A 16,191-nucleotide genomic window follows, 5' to 3' on the forward strand; every position below is an offset into this window, starting at 1 on the left:
TCTAATAATATCCTGGAGTTTAGAGAGTGGATGAGCAGCCTGTGGACTGCAGTAAAACATGAAAACTTCATCTTCAGCTTCAGAAACAGCCTGGTAGCTGATGCATACATGAAGCTCTGTGCAGAATTCAACAAATGGGAGTGGGAGTTCAAAAAAGCAATGTACACCTGGGTTACCAATGCAGAAACAAGAATTTCCAATTTTGGAACCATTGCAACAAAATCTGAATTATCTGACCTGAGAGAATTCATCACTCAGTTGAAAAGTGAAGCGATCACAGAGCTGTCTGAATGGGAGACAAAGCTACTTAACAATCTGATAGAATACTTCAAGCAAACAGAGGGTCATGTTTATCTGGTTGAGAAATACAGGGAAGAATTCTCAAACAGCATAAAGAGCCTTCGACGAGAAATGCAAAGCTCTGTTGTTAACCAGCTCACAGCAGCAGCTGACATCAAACAGGGAATGAAAGAACTTGACAAAATCAGAGCAAATTATACAAAAGAAATTGAGAAAGCAGTTTGTGAATTAATTGATGAATGTAGAAAGAAAAAAGTTCAGATGACAGATTCAGAGCTGGATGAAGAATTTAATAAAATGTGGACTGAAACAGTGAACAGAATGTCTTTCACTGAAATGAAGCCCATAAATGTCTTCGACAGTGTATCACACTGTTTAAGAATCAATCTGTCACACAGAGGGAGTCGTGCATGTCAGTTGCTGAGTGAAAAAAATCTTGAGAATTTTGGGTTGGAGCCTTTCAAATACTCAGCTGAAGGACTTTACAGTAAAGTCATACATACAGTAAACAAATGGCTTTACAATGAAGATCGTGTAATGGCTGTTCAAAAAATGGCAAAGAACATCATAAATTCATGCACTGAGTTTGTAGCTGACAAAATGAAAAAAAAAAACAATTACCACAACACTTACATTCAGGAAATCCTGCATATCATTGATGGAAATTTGAAAAACAATCAAGACCTTAAGACAGACATTGAGTTTGAAGTTTCTCTAAAACAGCACATCTGTGGACAGGCTGCCAGAATGTTTCAGATCATGCATCAATATTTCATACAAGAAAATGATCCCTACAGATGTCTGCAGAAAAACAAGGAAAAGTTCTGTGCAGATTTTAAAGATGTGTTCCATGAACGAGACCAGTGCCAGAAGAAAGCTGAAGAATTCACCAACCAGTGCTTGAAACCTGCTGTTGAAGACTTTGTCAATCGATCTCTGGGTCCTAATATAGTTGATGAAATGATGAAAAGAGAGGAGTTCAGCACAAGAATGTCCTTCCAGTATTCAATTTTACTGAATCTCCTGTCAAGGAAACACTTCAAAAACTATAAGAGCTACATTTGCTCATATGAAGATTATGTAAAATTACAGATATCCGACAGAATAAAGAAGCACTTTTCAAAGGTGTCTACAATTGGTGAGTTTGAGGACAGACATGTTCAGTCACGAATTGATAGCATAAACGATGCAATTGAAAAGTCGAAAGCAAACGAGAGTGACAGCCTGAAGACATTTGTTGAAAATATCTGCAAAGAACTTGATGATAAACTGGTGATTTCCCAGGATGCTCTTGGTGCCTTCATGATCTTGAACAATGCTGACCAGGAACAGTTTGCTCACTGGCTCATAAAGTCATTGAATGACATGGCAAAAACTCTTAAAAAGAAGTTTAAAAAAACATGCTTTAAAACAAAACTCGCACATCTTCAGATGAACCCTCAGAACGAGCTTTTCAACAGAGTGATTGGTTGTGGCAAACAGTGTCCGTTCTGTGGAGTTCCCTGTGATGCAGGAGGAAGAGAACACACTGAACACTTTGCTTCACTGCATCGACCACAGGCTTTTGGTAGATACAGATGGACTGAATCCAAAAAACTTGTCACTGACATTTGCTCTTCTCTTGTGATCAGTGACAAGACATTTCGCTGCAGTGCTACAAACAATGAGCCCCATCCTTTCAAGCATTACAAGGAAATTTTCCCTGACTGGCATATCCCTCCAGATGTGAGCCTTCAGGCATCAGACTACTGGAAATACGTGATGCGAAAGTACAACTGGAACTTTGCGAAAGCATACAATGCAAAACTTGCTGAGATTCCTTCTTCTTGGAGGAAAATAAAAAATAAACATGCTAAAGCAAGCATTAAGGAATCATTCAACAAAAAGTAAAACTGGTGGTACAGCATCTCAGTTAGTATATTCACTTTTACCCATCTTTGTATTTATCACTATCCTTTAGGTCTTTTTTTTTTTTTTTAACTACAGGTGCCATTATCACAAAAAAAGTTAGTCATAGCAAAGCATTGACAAGCTTATTTATCTGGTATAAAATGTGGAATAAAGCTTCTGATACTTGTTTTTCTTCATGTGAAAAATCAGATTCAAAGTTTGTTTTGTTACATAACTTAGTGTTTGATATTGTTGCATTGATGTTTTCAAAATGAACTTAATCTTGTGTTCTTAGATTTAAACAGCGAATGCATTTACTGTATTTTCCGGGCCATAAGGTGCATTTAAAAGCTTTCAATTTTCTCAAAAAACGACAGTGAGCCTTATAATCCGGAGCACCTTATATATGTATGAAGTCTTGATTTTTTAGTACAACTTTGGTAAACTACAAAGCCACACCGCTTGCAGCATTAAGGCTCAGTTATAGTCGCACATGGCTCCACCCACGGCTTACGGACCTGAGGGAGCGGTGGAGGCGTTTATAGTTGACGCTTACGTCTGTGCATTATCCTTCCATGAGTTTTGAATCGTTTGATTATCTCTGTGATCTCTCATAGAGGGATCATAAAAACGCTGATACAGGTGAACCAGCTCCGCTAGAGCACCAAAATCCTCCATTTTGAATGGAGCGTGGTCTGCGCCAAGTCACAAAAATTGGGACGTGCACACGCCTTATAGTCCGGTGCGCCTTATATATGATAAAAGTTCAAAAATGGACCACTTATGGACAGTGCATCTTATAATCCAGTGCGCCCTATAGTGCAGAAAATACAGTACTTTCTGTTCTGTTGCTTTTATTGCTTCTTGCTGCTGGTGGGCGCTGCTGTGACAGCGCAGGGTAGAAGAGACTTTGTTAAAGATAAATGTAGAAAGAAGGAGGCTGAACTGTTTTCTGTAACATCATCAGGCCTAATGACACAGTTGCTGTAATAAATCATTGTCTCCTATTTTTATTACAACAGCTACAAAAAAGCTCAGTTGTAAAAATTTTGAAACATTTTGTTTTTGATGTCAAATAACCTTTTTTATGTTTTAAACAATTTGTACTTTTGCAGTGAAAGAATGTTAGAAAGTTAAATTTCTCTCTGATTTGAATTGTTGACACCTTTTATTTGGATCTGCATATATGAATTTGTCAGCATGTGTACTAACTTCATTAAAATCATTAAAATTTCTGTATGGCTGTGAATGTCAATTATGTTTTAAAAAATAAAGTAATAATATCCAATAAAGGAAAAATAATATATATATATATATATATATATATATATATATATATATATATATATATTAGATTGCAAATTCGTTTTCTGAAATGAATCATGAACATAATAATAAAAAAGACATTACACAACATGGGCAGGTAGTGTGTGTTTATGGTGGCATTGTGGAATAGTGGTTAAAGCTTTCGCCTCATAGCAGGAAGGCGACTCGTCTGTGTGAAGTTTGCATGTTCTGCATGTGTGGATTCTTCCTGCCTCTCATAGTCCGAAAACATGCATGTTAGGTTAATTGGCAACGCTAAACTGTATCAAGCTGTTTGTCTCATTTGTCTCCATGTGTCCCTGTGATGGACGGTGGACTCCGCCTCTTATCTAATGAATGCTGGGGACAGCCACCCGTTTCCTGCTACTTTCCACAAAAAAAACAGGTAAAGAAAATAAATGGGATGGATGTGTGTGTATCTGTTGCAAGTGTTCAAGAGAAGCATATTTTTTATATTTTACCAAGGGCAATGTTCTGTTTTTTTTTTGTTCTTTTTTTAAAACATGGACTGTGGGGTGCTTAAAACTTGTATTGGGACCTGAAGTGAAGTGAAGTGAAAATTATTTATATAGCACTCTTCAGCAACAAGGCGATTCAAAGTGCTTTACAACACAGAAACAACAATCAGGTACAGAATCAAATACAGCAAACATCAAACATAATAAAAACATCATAATCAAATATAGAGATAAAACATGTATAATCTAAATAAAATATAGGATGACCTAAGTAAAATCAGGAAACTAAACATATCTAAACATATGAAGACAGTCAAAATAGTAACTAAAATAATTAAATAAAATCATGATGAAGTTAAAGCTGAACTAAACAACAATTAGGAATCTAACAATATCTAAAATATGAGCTAAGATAAACTAAACTAAACTAAATGTAAAAGCTAACATAAACTGAAACATGACAATGCTAAACTAATGGTACAAAAGACTTTCTAATAATACCAGAAGGCCCACTAACAGCCAACACAAGAATTACTAACTAAGGTAGTGAAGGAGGGGAGGGAGGGAGTGAAGTGAGAAAGATGAGGCAGAGACGGTGGAAAATGAGTATGTGTGTGATTAAAGATGGTGAGAGACGGTGTGTTTGTGTTGTATGTGTGTGTGTGTGTGTGTGTGTGGACTTGTATTTGCTACATCGTGAGGACATCCTAACATATACTAACTTATGAGGACCAACTGCTCCTCGTGGGGACCAAAGCCTGGTCCCCACGAGGAGAAATTGTGTTTTTGGGTTAGGGGTTAGGTTTAGGACTAAGGTGTGAATTGAGTTTAGGTTTGGTTTAGGGTTAGGTATATACTGGTAATGGTTAGGGTTAGGGTGTAGTTAGGGTGTAGAAATGTATAGAAGTCAATGGAAAGTCCCAGCAAAGGTAGAGAGACAGATGTGTGTGTATGTGTGTGTGTGTTTGCAGATAAGTCCATGAATCACGTCAAAGAGGCCATTATCTTTGATAATGTGATGAAATGTTTATCAGCAGGCCCAGAGCAGATCCACGGATGTCCTTGGGCAAGGGAGGGGGCTGAGCATCTTGTTTACATAAAATCCGGGGTGAAATGGAAGATAGCTAGCCAAGGCCACTGTCAGGGAAGCCAGAATTTACAAAACAATAATTGTTTTGGGTCAGGCAGACTTGTTTTCCGTCTGCCTTGAAAAGTCTTGCTGATACTTCTCAATGGCGAATCCAAACAGCCAAATTCCAGGACCATTCCACCTAATTCTAGCGAACAACTTTCTCCAAGATGTAACCCATATTATTCATGAGTCCCGGAACCACAATTTAGCCTGCGGTCCTGTAAAAGGATCACATCCAACTTGCGATTCAGCTCCCGTAACAAGTCTGAGTGTAATTCGCCGAACACATCAAACGAATTTGACGATAAGTCAGGTAACTGCCTAATCCAAACAGCAGAAATCCTGTTATCAAAAACCCAAATATGTAAAGATCTTCCATGTCTTCCAAAGACAAAATCATTAGACACACAATCTTCCACTTATGCCAAGAATCAGAGAGAAAGAAAAAAAAAAACAGGAAGAGAAGTTAGTCCTGTTCTGGCTTTCTGGTTGGAAGTTTAGATATAAAGAGCCAGACAAGTTATTGTTAGCTAATTATTTAGCCACACAGCAAGTCTGTAGCAGGGTGACTTTTTTTCTACTGATAAAAAAGTGTTACTTTACAAAGAGTGATGGGTGTCACTCATCTGGTGCACAACTCTTTTTTTTAATGAGAAGTGAAGTTTATGGGATTTTCCTTCTTGTCCACCATACAGAGCTGAGTGACGGCTGCAGCTACAGGTAGGAGACAGGAGAGCACTACTCTGTGAAAAAATAACCAAAAGAACCAAACTTTCTCCTTGTTCCTGTTTCTGTATAAGCTGGCGTTAGCATCACATCACAAAAAGCTGCTATGTGAAATAAAAAAGTAGCACTTTTAACCCACCATTGTTTCAAAAGTCTTTCATTAACTTGTGTCAGTCATTCAGGCAATTACAGTAAATATTGTAAAAAGTGTTATTTGGTTTCAATATTAGTGAGAATGTTGGTTAAATAGATCCCGCCACTTTAAAAGTTCATCCAGTAATGAGTGATATTCAGTTAGTGTTCACTGTGAGTGAGTGATAAGCAAAACCATCATGTCATTTGAATGTAGGTTTTAGAAGGCTTATGTGCCAGCTTTATGATATTTAGAACATTAAAAGATGAATATGTCTCCCTGGAAAAATTGCTTTCTGCAAACCTGAAAAACAGTTTTGCATCTTCACTAAGTACAGCATCATGAAAAACTTTATGGTAGTGCCATCTAGTGGTTAAAGTCAGAAATTGTCTGGTGTGAGTTTGTCATCAACATTAAAATGTTAAATTACAAATATCTTCATGAAACATTTCTGTGAATTCCCTACTTATAATGTATACTTCTACTAGAATTTGCAAGAAACAATTCGAGTTTGGATTAGGATTTTAATTTAGAAGATACAGTTGTTACATTTCTTTGTCAATCTAGTGAATATTATGAAAATTATATTCATATTTTAGAGTGGAGGCTTTGTATAGATGAGCAGAAAACTTCTCAACATTCTTCATTGAATTTACTGCTTCTACAATAAACAATGCAAATAACTTTTGCCTTTAAATTCTCAAATTAAAAACTACTTTTTTAATTTTGTTTTTTACATTTATTTTAGCAACATGCAAAATCTTCAGCTTCTGGAAAATTATGATTAACAGTTTAAGATTTTACAGACTTTATGACTGATCTAAAAGGTAATAAATACGTGGAGATTTGGAGAAAGAGACAACATTCATTGGGTAAAATTTAGCAATTTATCTTCAGGTATATTTTTGACAACAAACTCAAACAGTTTTTCTGTTGACTTTTAACATCGATTACGCTTTGCCTTAGTTATCTGGCACACAGTCATTGTAGAAAATCTGGAAGTTCTTGTCCACATCCATCCTGCCTTTGAGGAACTTCTCCAGGTTCTTCAGGGGAACTTCCACCATCTGGTTGTTGACTCGATCGTTGAGCCCGTAAGCTCCGAACACGGGGAACTTGTAGCGCACAAAGTACGGGGCGTTTTGGTCAAACTCTGTGCAACAGTAAGCGGACCACATGTACTCTGGAACGGCCACGCGGTCCATGTTGTTGCGACGGATCGTGTGTCCTGAGGTGGTGACACCAGTGACCACGAAGGCCTTTCCTCTGCAGTAGTTGTTGAGGCGTTTGCGGATGATGTCCTGATGTTCGGCCCAGGGACCCATGTTGAACTCTCTGATTTGAGGCACCACGTTAGTCAAGCTGTAGGTGGAGGCTTTGTCCAGAGGGTCGGCCTGGTGCTCGTCGGGGTTTAGTTGGCCGCGCTCGTACTGAACCACATCGGTGTAGTCTTCCAGGACTGCCTGGGTGTCCTCAAAGTTCATGTGCATGCTTGTGGATTGGGGGAAGGGCTCCATGTTGCTGCTGCTCTTCTCTGACGCCAACTACAGACAGAGGAAAAAGTTCAAGATCATCGATATTTTCTTTATTCTAATTCAGAAAGTTTTACAGATATTGTGCTCAAATTTGGTCCAACACATACTCAAAACACTAACTGGTGGTGCAAGATCCTGTTTTTAAAACTCTGACATTGACTGTTGGAGTGAATTCTGCCAGTCTGTTAGCAATTCAAGATGGGTGCCACAGCTAATCTACCTTTGCCAACACAAAAAATGGCTGTAACATGGTCAGAATAACAAATAATGAGGTAGAATTTGTGTGGTACTTTCTGAAATGGGCCTTTAACTGTACGTATGATAACGGCAACACTACCTCACCGGGATGTTGTCCATAAAAGAGCTTATCTCAAGATGCCTTTAGCAACAGTAGTTGATAAATATGAAACAAATGTTGATAGCTGCATCTACAACAATAACATTTGAACTACTACTGCCGAATGAATAAACCATTTTTACCTGCGGTTCAAACATCCAGGGGAAGTCCACCTTCTTCTCTCCGTCTGACTTCTTGAAGGTGTATGCAGAGTAGATGGGGATGTGTATGTGGGGGTCATACAGCGTGACGTAGCGCGGTTTGTCCTCATACCTTTGGCAGATCTTCTTAAAGGAGTAGCTTAGGTAGCCTCTTGGTGGGGTGCCCATGAACAGAGAGTCCTTACAGCGCTCGGCGTGGTTGAAGTCCCCCACCACTCTCGCCTGGATCCCCTGTAGAAACACACAGGTTATCACCGTGACAACAGCTGCCAGGGATACAGCACGGATTCCAGATGGAGGTGTCATCACTGCAGCTTGTTTTCACTTAGTTGTTTGACTTCTCGGTGTCCTTTTAGACCTTTCTGCTCCTGCTTCTGCACTGAAAGTCCACTGCTGTCTAAAGGAACCTCTGTCTCGGTTCTATCTCTCTCAACATTTCCCTTCCCGGCTCGTCTGCCCTTCAAGCTAACTGATCTCACTTTATGAAGCCTTTTCCATATATTCAAATCCCCCACAAGTGTCCCAGCAGTAGTTTAAGACAGTGAATGTTATCAGTCTTTCAGCATTTTATCATGGCTCTTTTGCACAGCACTGACATCTCATAGTAGGAATACTTCAGGCATATTAATGACGGCTTCATTCCAACATTTGCGTGGAGGCTGTCATGGCTTACATCATTATTTGTCATGTTTGCAACAAAAAGGTCTACAGAGGAGCAACAATACTTGAAGATTGTAAATAAAGCAGCCATAATAGCCACTTTTCAGACAGTTTTACTTTGTTTTTCGTATAAAGAAATGTTCGCAGACAATATAGATGGGAACAAAAAAAAATCCAAGTAAAAGTTATTCAGTGTGCTGTCAGATGACTAAAAGCACTAAATGCATCACCTGAGTCCACAAGCAGCCTGCTGATTCAGCTTCAAACTTGATGAAAGAAGAAACTTACTTAGAATTTGGCTCATTTTTCAGACAATTTTATATTTTTTGGAATTAAAACGAAACACTTGAAAAGGTATTTAACTTGGGAGGGAAAAAAATATTTTTGCAATGCATTTTAATATGTTAACTTTAACTAATCGTGTCTTTGCTGCTTATATTTGTATAAGTAAGATTTCTTTTCTTATTTTTTTTTAAAGGGAGATTTTAGTTGGCTGCTAGCTTCTCCTGCCCAATGCCTCAGTTTTCTGTGCTGTTATTTCCCACCATTTATGTGTAAATGAAACCAAATAACTAAATGTAATATTTACAAAGCATCTCCAAGCTCTCTTTCTGCAGTATAAAATATCTGTATTCAGTGTCTCTACAAAAACAAGTTCCATAACATCATAACAAGACATTTTATTCAACTATTTATGTTTATTTGAAAAATAGCAGATGAATGTACTGAGTGACAATTATGAAACAACGGCCCTTAAAGCTAGTTTTCTCTTAATGAATACACATTAATGTGAAATATTTTTGAGTTATCCATGACAATATAATGTTCTCGTTGAATGTATCAATAATTAAGTCTCAAATACAATTTATTTCTGCAAATTAGAGAAATGTAGTCCAGTGTGACTCAGTAGTTCAGATAAACAGTGTTACAATGATTTAATTAGTGTGAGTAAATTGCTTTTTAATGAGCTGAGAAATTTGAAAACATTAAAAACTTTATAGGCTCCGTGTTAAAATATGTTGAGTAGATCATCAGAAAATGTTCACATTTTACTGATTCACTGAAAACATCTGCACTTTGTTGAGGTCAGGAACTTATATTTGGTCATTTTCTTGTGCAGGTTGGCTCTCTGGCATAATAAAACCAGATTCTTTAGTGCTGTTGGCGCTGTGCAGAACTTGGAGAATAGCAGGAAAAAGAAATGGCACCTCGATTTCTTGAGCTCTGTTTTTATGTACTCAATTCATTTTGGTACATTTCATGCTCCTTTAGCACCACCATGTGAACATTATTGACAGTAGCAGTTGTGATTTTCTGCTTTACAGAATCTAATAACACGCCGTGTAGCTTCTTCACATTAATGTTTGTTCCTAATCAGTTTTGCTGGACGATGTGGGCATACAGTCGCCCACGAAGATCTGAAAGTTCTGGTTTACAAACGTAGTCCTCGTGAGGAACTCCTTCAGCTTGGTGACAGGGATCTCCACCACCTCGTTGTTCTCGTCCTCGTTGAGGCCGTAATGAGCGAATGATGGGAACTTGTACCGTTCGGTAAAAGGGGCGTTGTGGTCGTAGTCGACGCAGCAATAAGCCGACCACAGGTAGGTGGGGACTGCGATGCGGTTCATGTTTTCCCGGCGGATCATCTTCCCTGAGGTGGTGATCCCTGTCACAATGTGAGCCTTTCCGTGGCAGTAGTTGTTGAGGCGTTTGCGGATGACGTGCTCCTGTTCGTTCCACACTCTGTTGTTGACGTCAGGCGCCATCGGTACGACGTTGGTCAGAGTGTAGGTGGAGGCCTTGTCGTCGGGTTCGTTCTGATGCTCGTCTGGGTTGAGGGTACCGCGCTCATACAGTATGGTGTTCGCGTAATCGTCCAGGATTGCTTGGGCGTCTTCGAAATTCATGTGCATGTATCCACGAGGAAAGGGCTGCATCTCGCTTGTGTCAAAAGAAGTGGACAGCTGCACAGAGACACAGACCCAAGAAAAAACAAGAGCCTTCACGTGACTGGAATTTGTTCCAAGGCAAATACAAAATAAACATTCTTTATATCGAAGATGATGAATTCATGCATCTCAGGCTCTAGTTCTAGTTTCCTTACCTGTGGCTCATACATCCAGGGAACATCCACACATTTCTCCCCGTCCGAGCGTTTGAAGGTGTAGGCAGAGTAGATGGGTATGTGATCCTCTGTGCTGTACAGAGTCACGTAGCGAGGCTTCTTGTTGTAAAACTGACAAATGTACTTGACGGAGTGGTGTTCCAGACCCGTCGGAGGTGTTCCCATGTAGAGAAACTCTCTGCATTCAGGAGACAGCTCTTTTTCCACTCTCCCTCTCACCACTTGTGTTAACATGGCTCCGAGCAGGAAACCCATCTGCAACCAAAACGCCATCATCAGCGAGGGTCCGGTGTAGAGCTGCCGAATGTGCAGGATGTCAGTTAAAAGGTGTCTGAGTGCGTCTCGTGGAGCTTACACAGGTTTCACGCTTCACTTTGCGTAATCTGTGATCAGTATGCAAAGCCGTAATGGACTCCTCACACTTTAGTAGACCCACCCACAGGACGCTCAACAGTCAAAGGCAAATGTTTGTTTTACTGCTGGAAAAGACAGAAGGAAAGACCTTCATCCTTTCCAACCAGGTAGACAGTATTCCTCAGATCCACATATTTAACCTGCACTTTTACAGTTTTCAAATACTGTTGACTCCCATGTATTAAAACATTTCCAGCTGGATTTTCTTCAGAAATAAGAGTTTCACAAATGATTGTTTTGTAAATATTCTTTATTAGTATCAACATTTACAAGTCACAACATTAATTAAGTCCTCTCATTTTCAATATGCTTTTTTAAAACATTGTTTTTTTATGCAAAAGAACTCCCAAAAAGTACGATTTTAATACATCTATAAGGAAACACAGGACTATAAAAACATATTTTGACCAATTTTCTGTGATTGCATTATAAAAACAAACTGACAAGTTAATGTAACGAGTTCAAAGGGATAGTAAGTCACTTCTGTTTTAAATGTTTTAATTTCCAGTTTTAAATGTAATTCATTTTTCCTCCACACACAAACTGTAAATGTGATTTATCCAAGATATTTTCAAAGGGATGGAACAGCAAATGGTGGTGCTACGTATTCTTGTGATGTAATATGTTGTATCCATTTATTTTTCAAGAATTTGTTCAATATTATATACGGTTTGCTGTATTCTATTTGTTTTTTTTAAAGGTACATACTGCAGATCATTAACGGCCCAGTTTACTTTTATAATTGAAGAATCCATAACACAAATAACCAATGAAAAAAGATTGGACAAACTAAATCCTGTGTAAACAGTGTGAGGTAATCTTATATTTAGTACTTTTAAAAATATCCTGATGATTAATGATTTGTGACATTTACTAAACTGGAAACATTTTACAAATGTTGCAATTAATGTACTTTGAAATTGGGAGGTTGACTCTTCAAATCAGCACCTTTTAATACTTAGTGTCCTGCATACAAAGTGAAAAAAAACATGACTTCCTCAAGTTTTATTTTCATACATTATTGTTAAAAAAAAAAGATCTTGTCATTCATGTAATGAAAGAACTAATTACCAAAAAGGTGACAAATGAGTCTTTGTCTGTTTCATTTGATTAAAAAAAGAAAGATTTTATTTTTATATATTTGTGGTGAGAGTTCTCTGGGGACAAAGTTATAAAAAAAGAAGAAATGTGGATGAAATTTACTTGAGTATCGTGTCACATTTCTCAGATTTGCATCTGAATCAGGCCCTAATAACACTGCAGTGGTTAAAGTTTATTTCAGTAAGAACTTTTTGTTTCCTCCGCTAACCCGGTTGCTGTTCAACATTCGGCAAGTCTCTCTTCTTCTTGAAGGTGTTTTCCTGCACACAGCCCTTGTAGAAAATAGTCATGTCGTTGTCTATGTCTGCCTGGCTCCTCAGGAACGTCTTCAGAGTCTTTAGTGGCACTTCTACCACGTTGTTGCCCATCTTTTCATTCAGTCCATATCCCCCATAACCTGGGAACATAAACCTCACCTCATACGGCGAGTTACGGTCGTACCGCGGGCAGCAGTACGCCAACCATAAATACTTTGGTACTGACAGGCGGTCCCTGTTATCACGCTTGACGGCGACCCCTGAAACAGTTACCCCCGTCACGATGAAGGATTTCCCGTGGCAGAAGTTGTTCAGACGTCGACGAACGACATCCAAGTATGGGTTCCAAGAGGTGTCCAGGAAGTCTGTGATGAGGGGAACTATGTTGGTCAGTGTGTAGGTGGAGGACTTGTCATCTGGGTCCGCTTGGTGCTGGTCGGGATTCAGGGGGCCACGTCTGTAATCGACAGCGTCAACGTAGTCGTCCAACACAGCCTGGCTGTCCTCGATCAGAGGGGGGGTGTCGTCACTCAGGGGAAGCGCCTTCATGTTACCGCTCTCATCGTCAGACACCAGCTGTTCAGAAAAGTCAGTCAATGTTTCAGCTATTTAGTGTTTCTCAAATTTAATTCTACTGGTGATTTTACAGGATGTACAAGCTTTGATCTATCCAATAACTTTGTTTTCTTTATAAACATGTATGATTATGTCAAGAATTGCTTCTAGATTTGCGCCGCTCAAGGTGGCAGCTCAAGCAGCTCTGTTACATTCGATCTGAGATATCGCTGTAGCAAATGTTAATTTTAATTCCTCCTTTTTCTACTTGTAAATCACTTTTTTGAAAGATTATTTCCTCTGGTATCAGATGCTGTGCAGCTACAAGAATTTTTTACTGAAACCTTTTACTTTTGGACATCTTGTTATGATGCGTAACCATAACAACAAGGTGGCTTTTTTCACAATCAGGAGCAGCTGATTAACATCTTTTACTCTTCAGTGTTGAACGTGAAGAACCCTGAAGTCCATTCATGGCCAGAACCAAGCAGACCGCCCGTAAATCCACCGAAAGAAAAGGATTTAAAGAGGTAAAGCTCCCAGGAAGCAGCTCTCAGGGAGATCCACCACTACCAGAAGTCCACCAAGCTGCTCATCCGAAAGCTCCCCTTTCAGCTGTCTGCAGCTTTCAGGGTCCTGAGAAGCTGGTGCCTGTCCCCAGCTCATATACTTGGATTAATGTTGTATTCATTTGGACCAGGATGTTGTTATTTCCAAGTTCTGAGCCAAAAGAATCAGCTGGATCATCCTCGAGGTCAGAAATCCAACTGGGAAAGTTGGAGGCTTTTCACCAGCACCAACCTAAAAATCCAATATGGCTGCTGAGCACATAAAACATAGTCCTAGCTGCACTAATAAACTGTTTATTTGTATTTCTGATATTTTATATCCAATAAAAAAGACATAAACTGTATAACCTCTGTTAGATAGCACGTTGCTGCAGTGTTTAAATGCACAAATAGCAGAGAAACACACTGCCATTGGCTTGTATTGCTAATAGTAGTTAGCCTGGTCAGTGAATGCAACAATTTGCAAACTCATACGGTGAAGTCCACTCACTAAAAAGCAACATCAAACTTCTCGTCTATCTTTTAACAATAAAATATTTGTGTCAAATTACCGCATTTTCATAACTGAATGTGATTTAGCTTTAAAATATTTTGGCTAAATATATAAAGAAATACAGTAGATCACAAAAATTTGTCCTTTATTCACCTGAAGTTTGAGCTGTTGAGTTTTAAGCAACAACTTTATGAACTGCTCTTTGCAGCAAGGTAAGTGAAAGGGGATAAGATTATTTACAGATTTTTAACTTAAGATGAGCCAGTTTTAGACAGGAAAAATGTAAATAATGCCTGAAATATTCAGCTTTTTGCAAACGCATCCCACTCAGACCTGAGTGTCTCTCACTACCTGAGGTTCATACATCCAGGGTGTATCCGCCCACATCTTCCCATCAGACTTCTTAAACACGTAGGCTGAGTAGAGGGGCAGATGGCGACTGCTGTCGTACAGCGTGGCGTAGCGCAGTTTGTCTGCATACTTCTGGCAGATCCTCTTCAGGCTTGTCCCTCGGATCCCTGCGGGGGGCATCTGCATGTAGAAAAACTGGCTGCAGTCTCTGAAGCTGTCTGACACGGCGGCACTCGCCAGGTGGGACACCAACACCGGAGAGACGGTCAGGATGCAAAGCAGATACATCCTCACACAGCTGGAGCGGGTAAAAAGTCTACAAGGCTAATTCTCCATCATGGCACATCTTCCACATCCAAACAAAAATAGAAAAAGTCCACAATAAGGAAATTTTTTTGAATAAGTTATCCTGTTTTTAAGAGTTGCTCTTTGTCTGGTGAAGAGCAATGACAGTTAGACAGAAAGCATGCAAAGCAGTAGCTGCTGTGAGCTTATTGGTCAGTTACTGAATTTATCTGCTCCAACAAAGCCTGGACTGCTGGGCATCTCTGAACAAACATTTTTATTCACTGTAGAACTTATAAAACCTTCACAATGATCTCACTGTAAGGCAATATAATATTAGACTTGCTTTCTAGATTATTTTATTTCTCTGCCATGTTGGTGAAACCTCTTAATGTGAAACTAAATTGTGCAAAACTTTCGACACGTAGCGTGCTCTGTCGAGTGTTGCACACTTTAAATCTGAACAGATGGTTTCTCTGCTTTTTTTTTGACATCTTCTTTCTGTGCTGCCAAACTAAAAGTTCTTCTGCTGAAGACAATTTTTTTTTTTCTTGCAGCCAAACTCTGATCGGATAATTCCTCTGCTAAAAATGTCATTTTATGCCTGGTTGACAAATGCACCCATGAACAAAAGATGCCAGCTTAAGGTTTGTACAGTAAGCTAATTTATTCTGGATGACTATTAAAAGAAAAAGATATACGGTTCAACCAACTCAGTTAAAATTAATCTTATTTAGAATCAATGCAAAATAAATGAATCAATGAATAAATAAATAATCTCTATAAATCAGCTCTAGTAACATAAGTAAGTACAACAACATATTACTTTATTAAGAAAGTAAAACATAAAAATATGCAGAGTTTTGTGTCTACTTTGTGTTAATTCATCCTTGGACAGGTCATCAGTCCATCCCAGGATCAGGGACCAGGAACAAACAACCATGTGTGCACACACTCACACACACATCCTGTTAACCTAACATGAAACCGGAGCACCCAGAGAAATCCCATGCTGCTAAACAACTGGTGCTCCTTTAGCACCACCACATTATTTCTGTTAGTTTGAATGTTTATGCTACTTCTCTAAGATAAAATGTTGCAAAACATACTTTATGTTTGTATATTCCAACATTAAGAATGAAAAAGATATGTAGATTATTTAAAAGAAAACACAAATGCAAATATTTTGTTAAAGGAAAATGAGCTAAATGTGCACAAAAATAACAATAAATTTTGAAAGTAAGGTGCTCCTTGGATTCAGTGTGGATCCAGCTGAGGTGATCTTAGAATAAAAATGAAGAATATGAAGAAGTCTCAAATGTCTTTGTATACTGAAACCCATTGGAGGATGTTTTACTGCTCTAGATGACTATACCATAGAAA

General features: G+C 38.8%; 3 protein-coding genes across 3 annotated transcripts; all 3 read right to left on the reverse strand.

Moving 5' to 3' along the window:
- Window positions 1–6,843: 6,843 nt before the first annotated feature.
- Window positions 6,844–8,304, reverse strand: LOC108242866 (endonuclease domain-containing 1 protein-like). The gene is made up of 2 exons (XM_037976728.1): window positions 7,981–8,304; window positions 6,844–7,509 (listed from the first exon to the last, which is right to left on the reverse strand). Exons 1-2 carry the CDS (start codon window positions 8,302–8,304, stop codon window positions 6,928–6,930), a joined length of 906 nt encoding a protein of 301 aa, XP_037832656.1. The 3' UTR covers window positions 6,844–6,927.
- Window positions 8,305–10,000: 1,696 nt separating this feature from the next.
- On the reverse strand, window positions 10,001–11,056 carry LOC108242867 (endonuclease domain-containing 1 protein-like). Its single transcript, XM_017428005.3, has 2 exons — window positions 10,763–11,056; window positions 10,001–10,622 (listed from the first exon to the last, which is right to left on the reverse strand). Exons 1-2 carry the CDS (start codon window positions 11,054–11,056, stop codon window positions 10,029–10,031), a joined length of 888 nt encoding a protein of 295 aa, XP_017283494.3. The 3' UTR covers window positions 10,001–10,028.
- Window positions 11,057–12,501: 1,445 nt separating this feature from the next.
- si:dkey-85k7.11 (endonuclease domain-containing 1 protein) lies at window positions 12,502–14,811 on the reverse strand. The gene is made up of 2 exons (XM_017428007.1): window positions 14,524–14,811; window positions 12,502–13,131 (listed from the first exon to the last, which is right to left on the reverse strand). The coding sequence occupies exons 1-2, from the start codon at window positions 14,809–14,811 to the stop codon at window positions 12,502–12,504; spliced, it is 918 nt and encodes a 305-aa protein (XP_017283496.1).
- Between the last annotated feature and the right edge of the window lie 1,380 nt (window positions 14,812–16,191).

The sequence above is a fragment of the Kryptolebias marmoratus genome, linkage group LG7, assembly GCF_001649575.2.
Source record: "Kryptolebias marmoratus isolate JLee-2015 linkage group LG7, ASM164957v2, whole genome shotgun sequence".
Taxonomy (NCBI): Eukaryota; Metazoa; Chordata; class Actinopteri; order Cyprinodontiformes; family Rivulidae; genus Kryptolebias; species Kryptolebias marmoratus.

Excerpts from the sequence above, each read along its gene's own strand:
- LOC108242866 (XM_037976728.1), bottom strand. The coding sequence starts at position 8,304 with ATGACACCTCCATCTGGAATCCGTGCTGTATCCCTGGCAGCTGTTGTC. Across the intron at positions 7,510-7,980 it reads CCTGGATGTTTGAACCGCAG|TTGGCGTCAGAGAAGAGCAG; the intron begins GTAAAAATGGTT and ends CTCTGTCTGTAG.
- LOC108242867 (XM_017428005.3), bottom strand. The coding sequence starts at position 11,056 with ATGGCGTTTTGGTTGCAGATGGGTTTCCTGCTCGGAGCCATGTTAACA. Across the intron at positions 10,623-10,762 it reads CCTGGATGTATGAGCCACAG|CTGTCCACTTCTTTTGACAC; the intron begins GTAAGGAAACTA and ends GTCTCTGTGCAG.
- si:dkey-85k7.11 (XM_017428007.1), bottom strand. The coding sequence starts at position 14,811 with ATGTATCTGCTTTGCATCCTGACCGTCTCTCCGGTGTTGGTGTCCCAC. Across the intron at positions 13,132-14,523 it reads CCTGGATGTATGAACCTCAG|CTGGTGTCTGACGATGAGAG; the intron begins GTAGTGAGAGAC and ends TTTTCTGAACAG.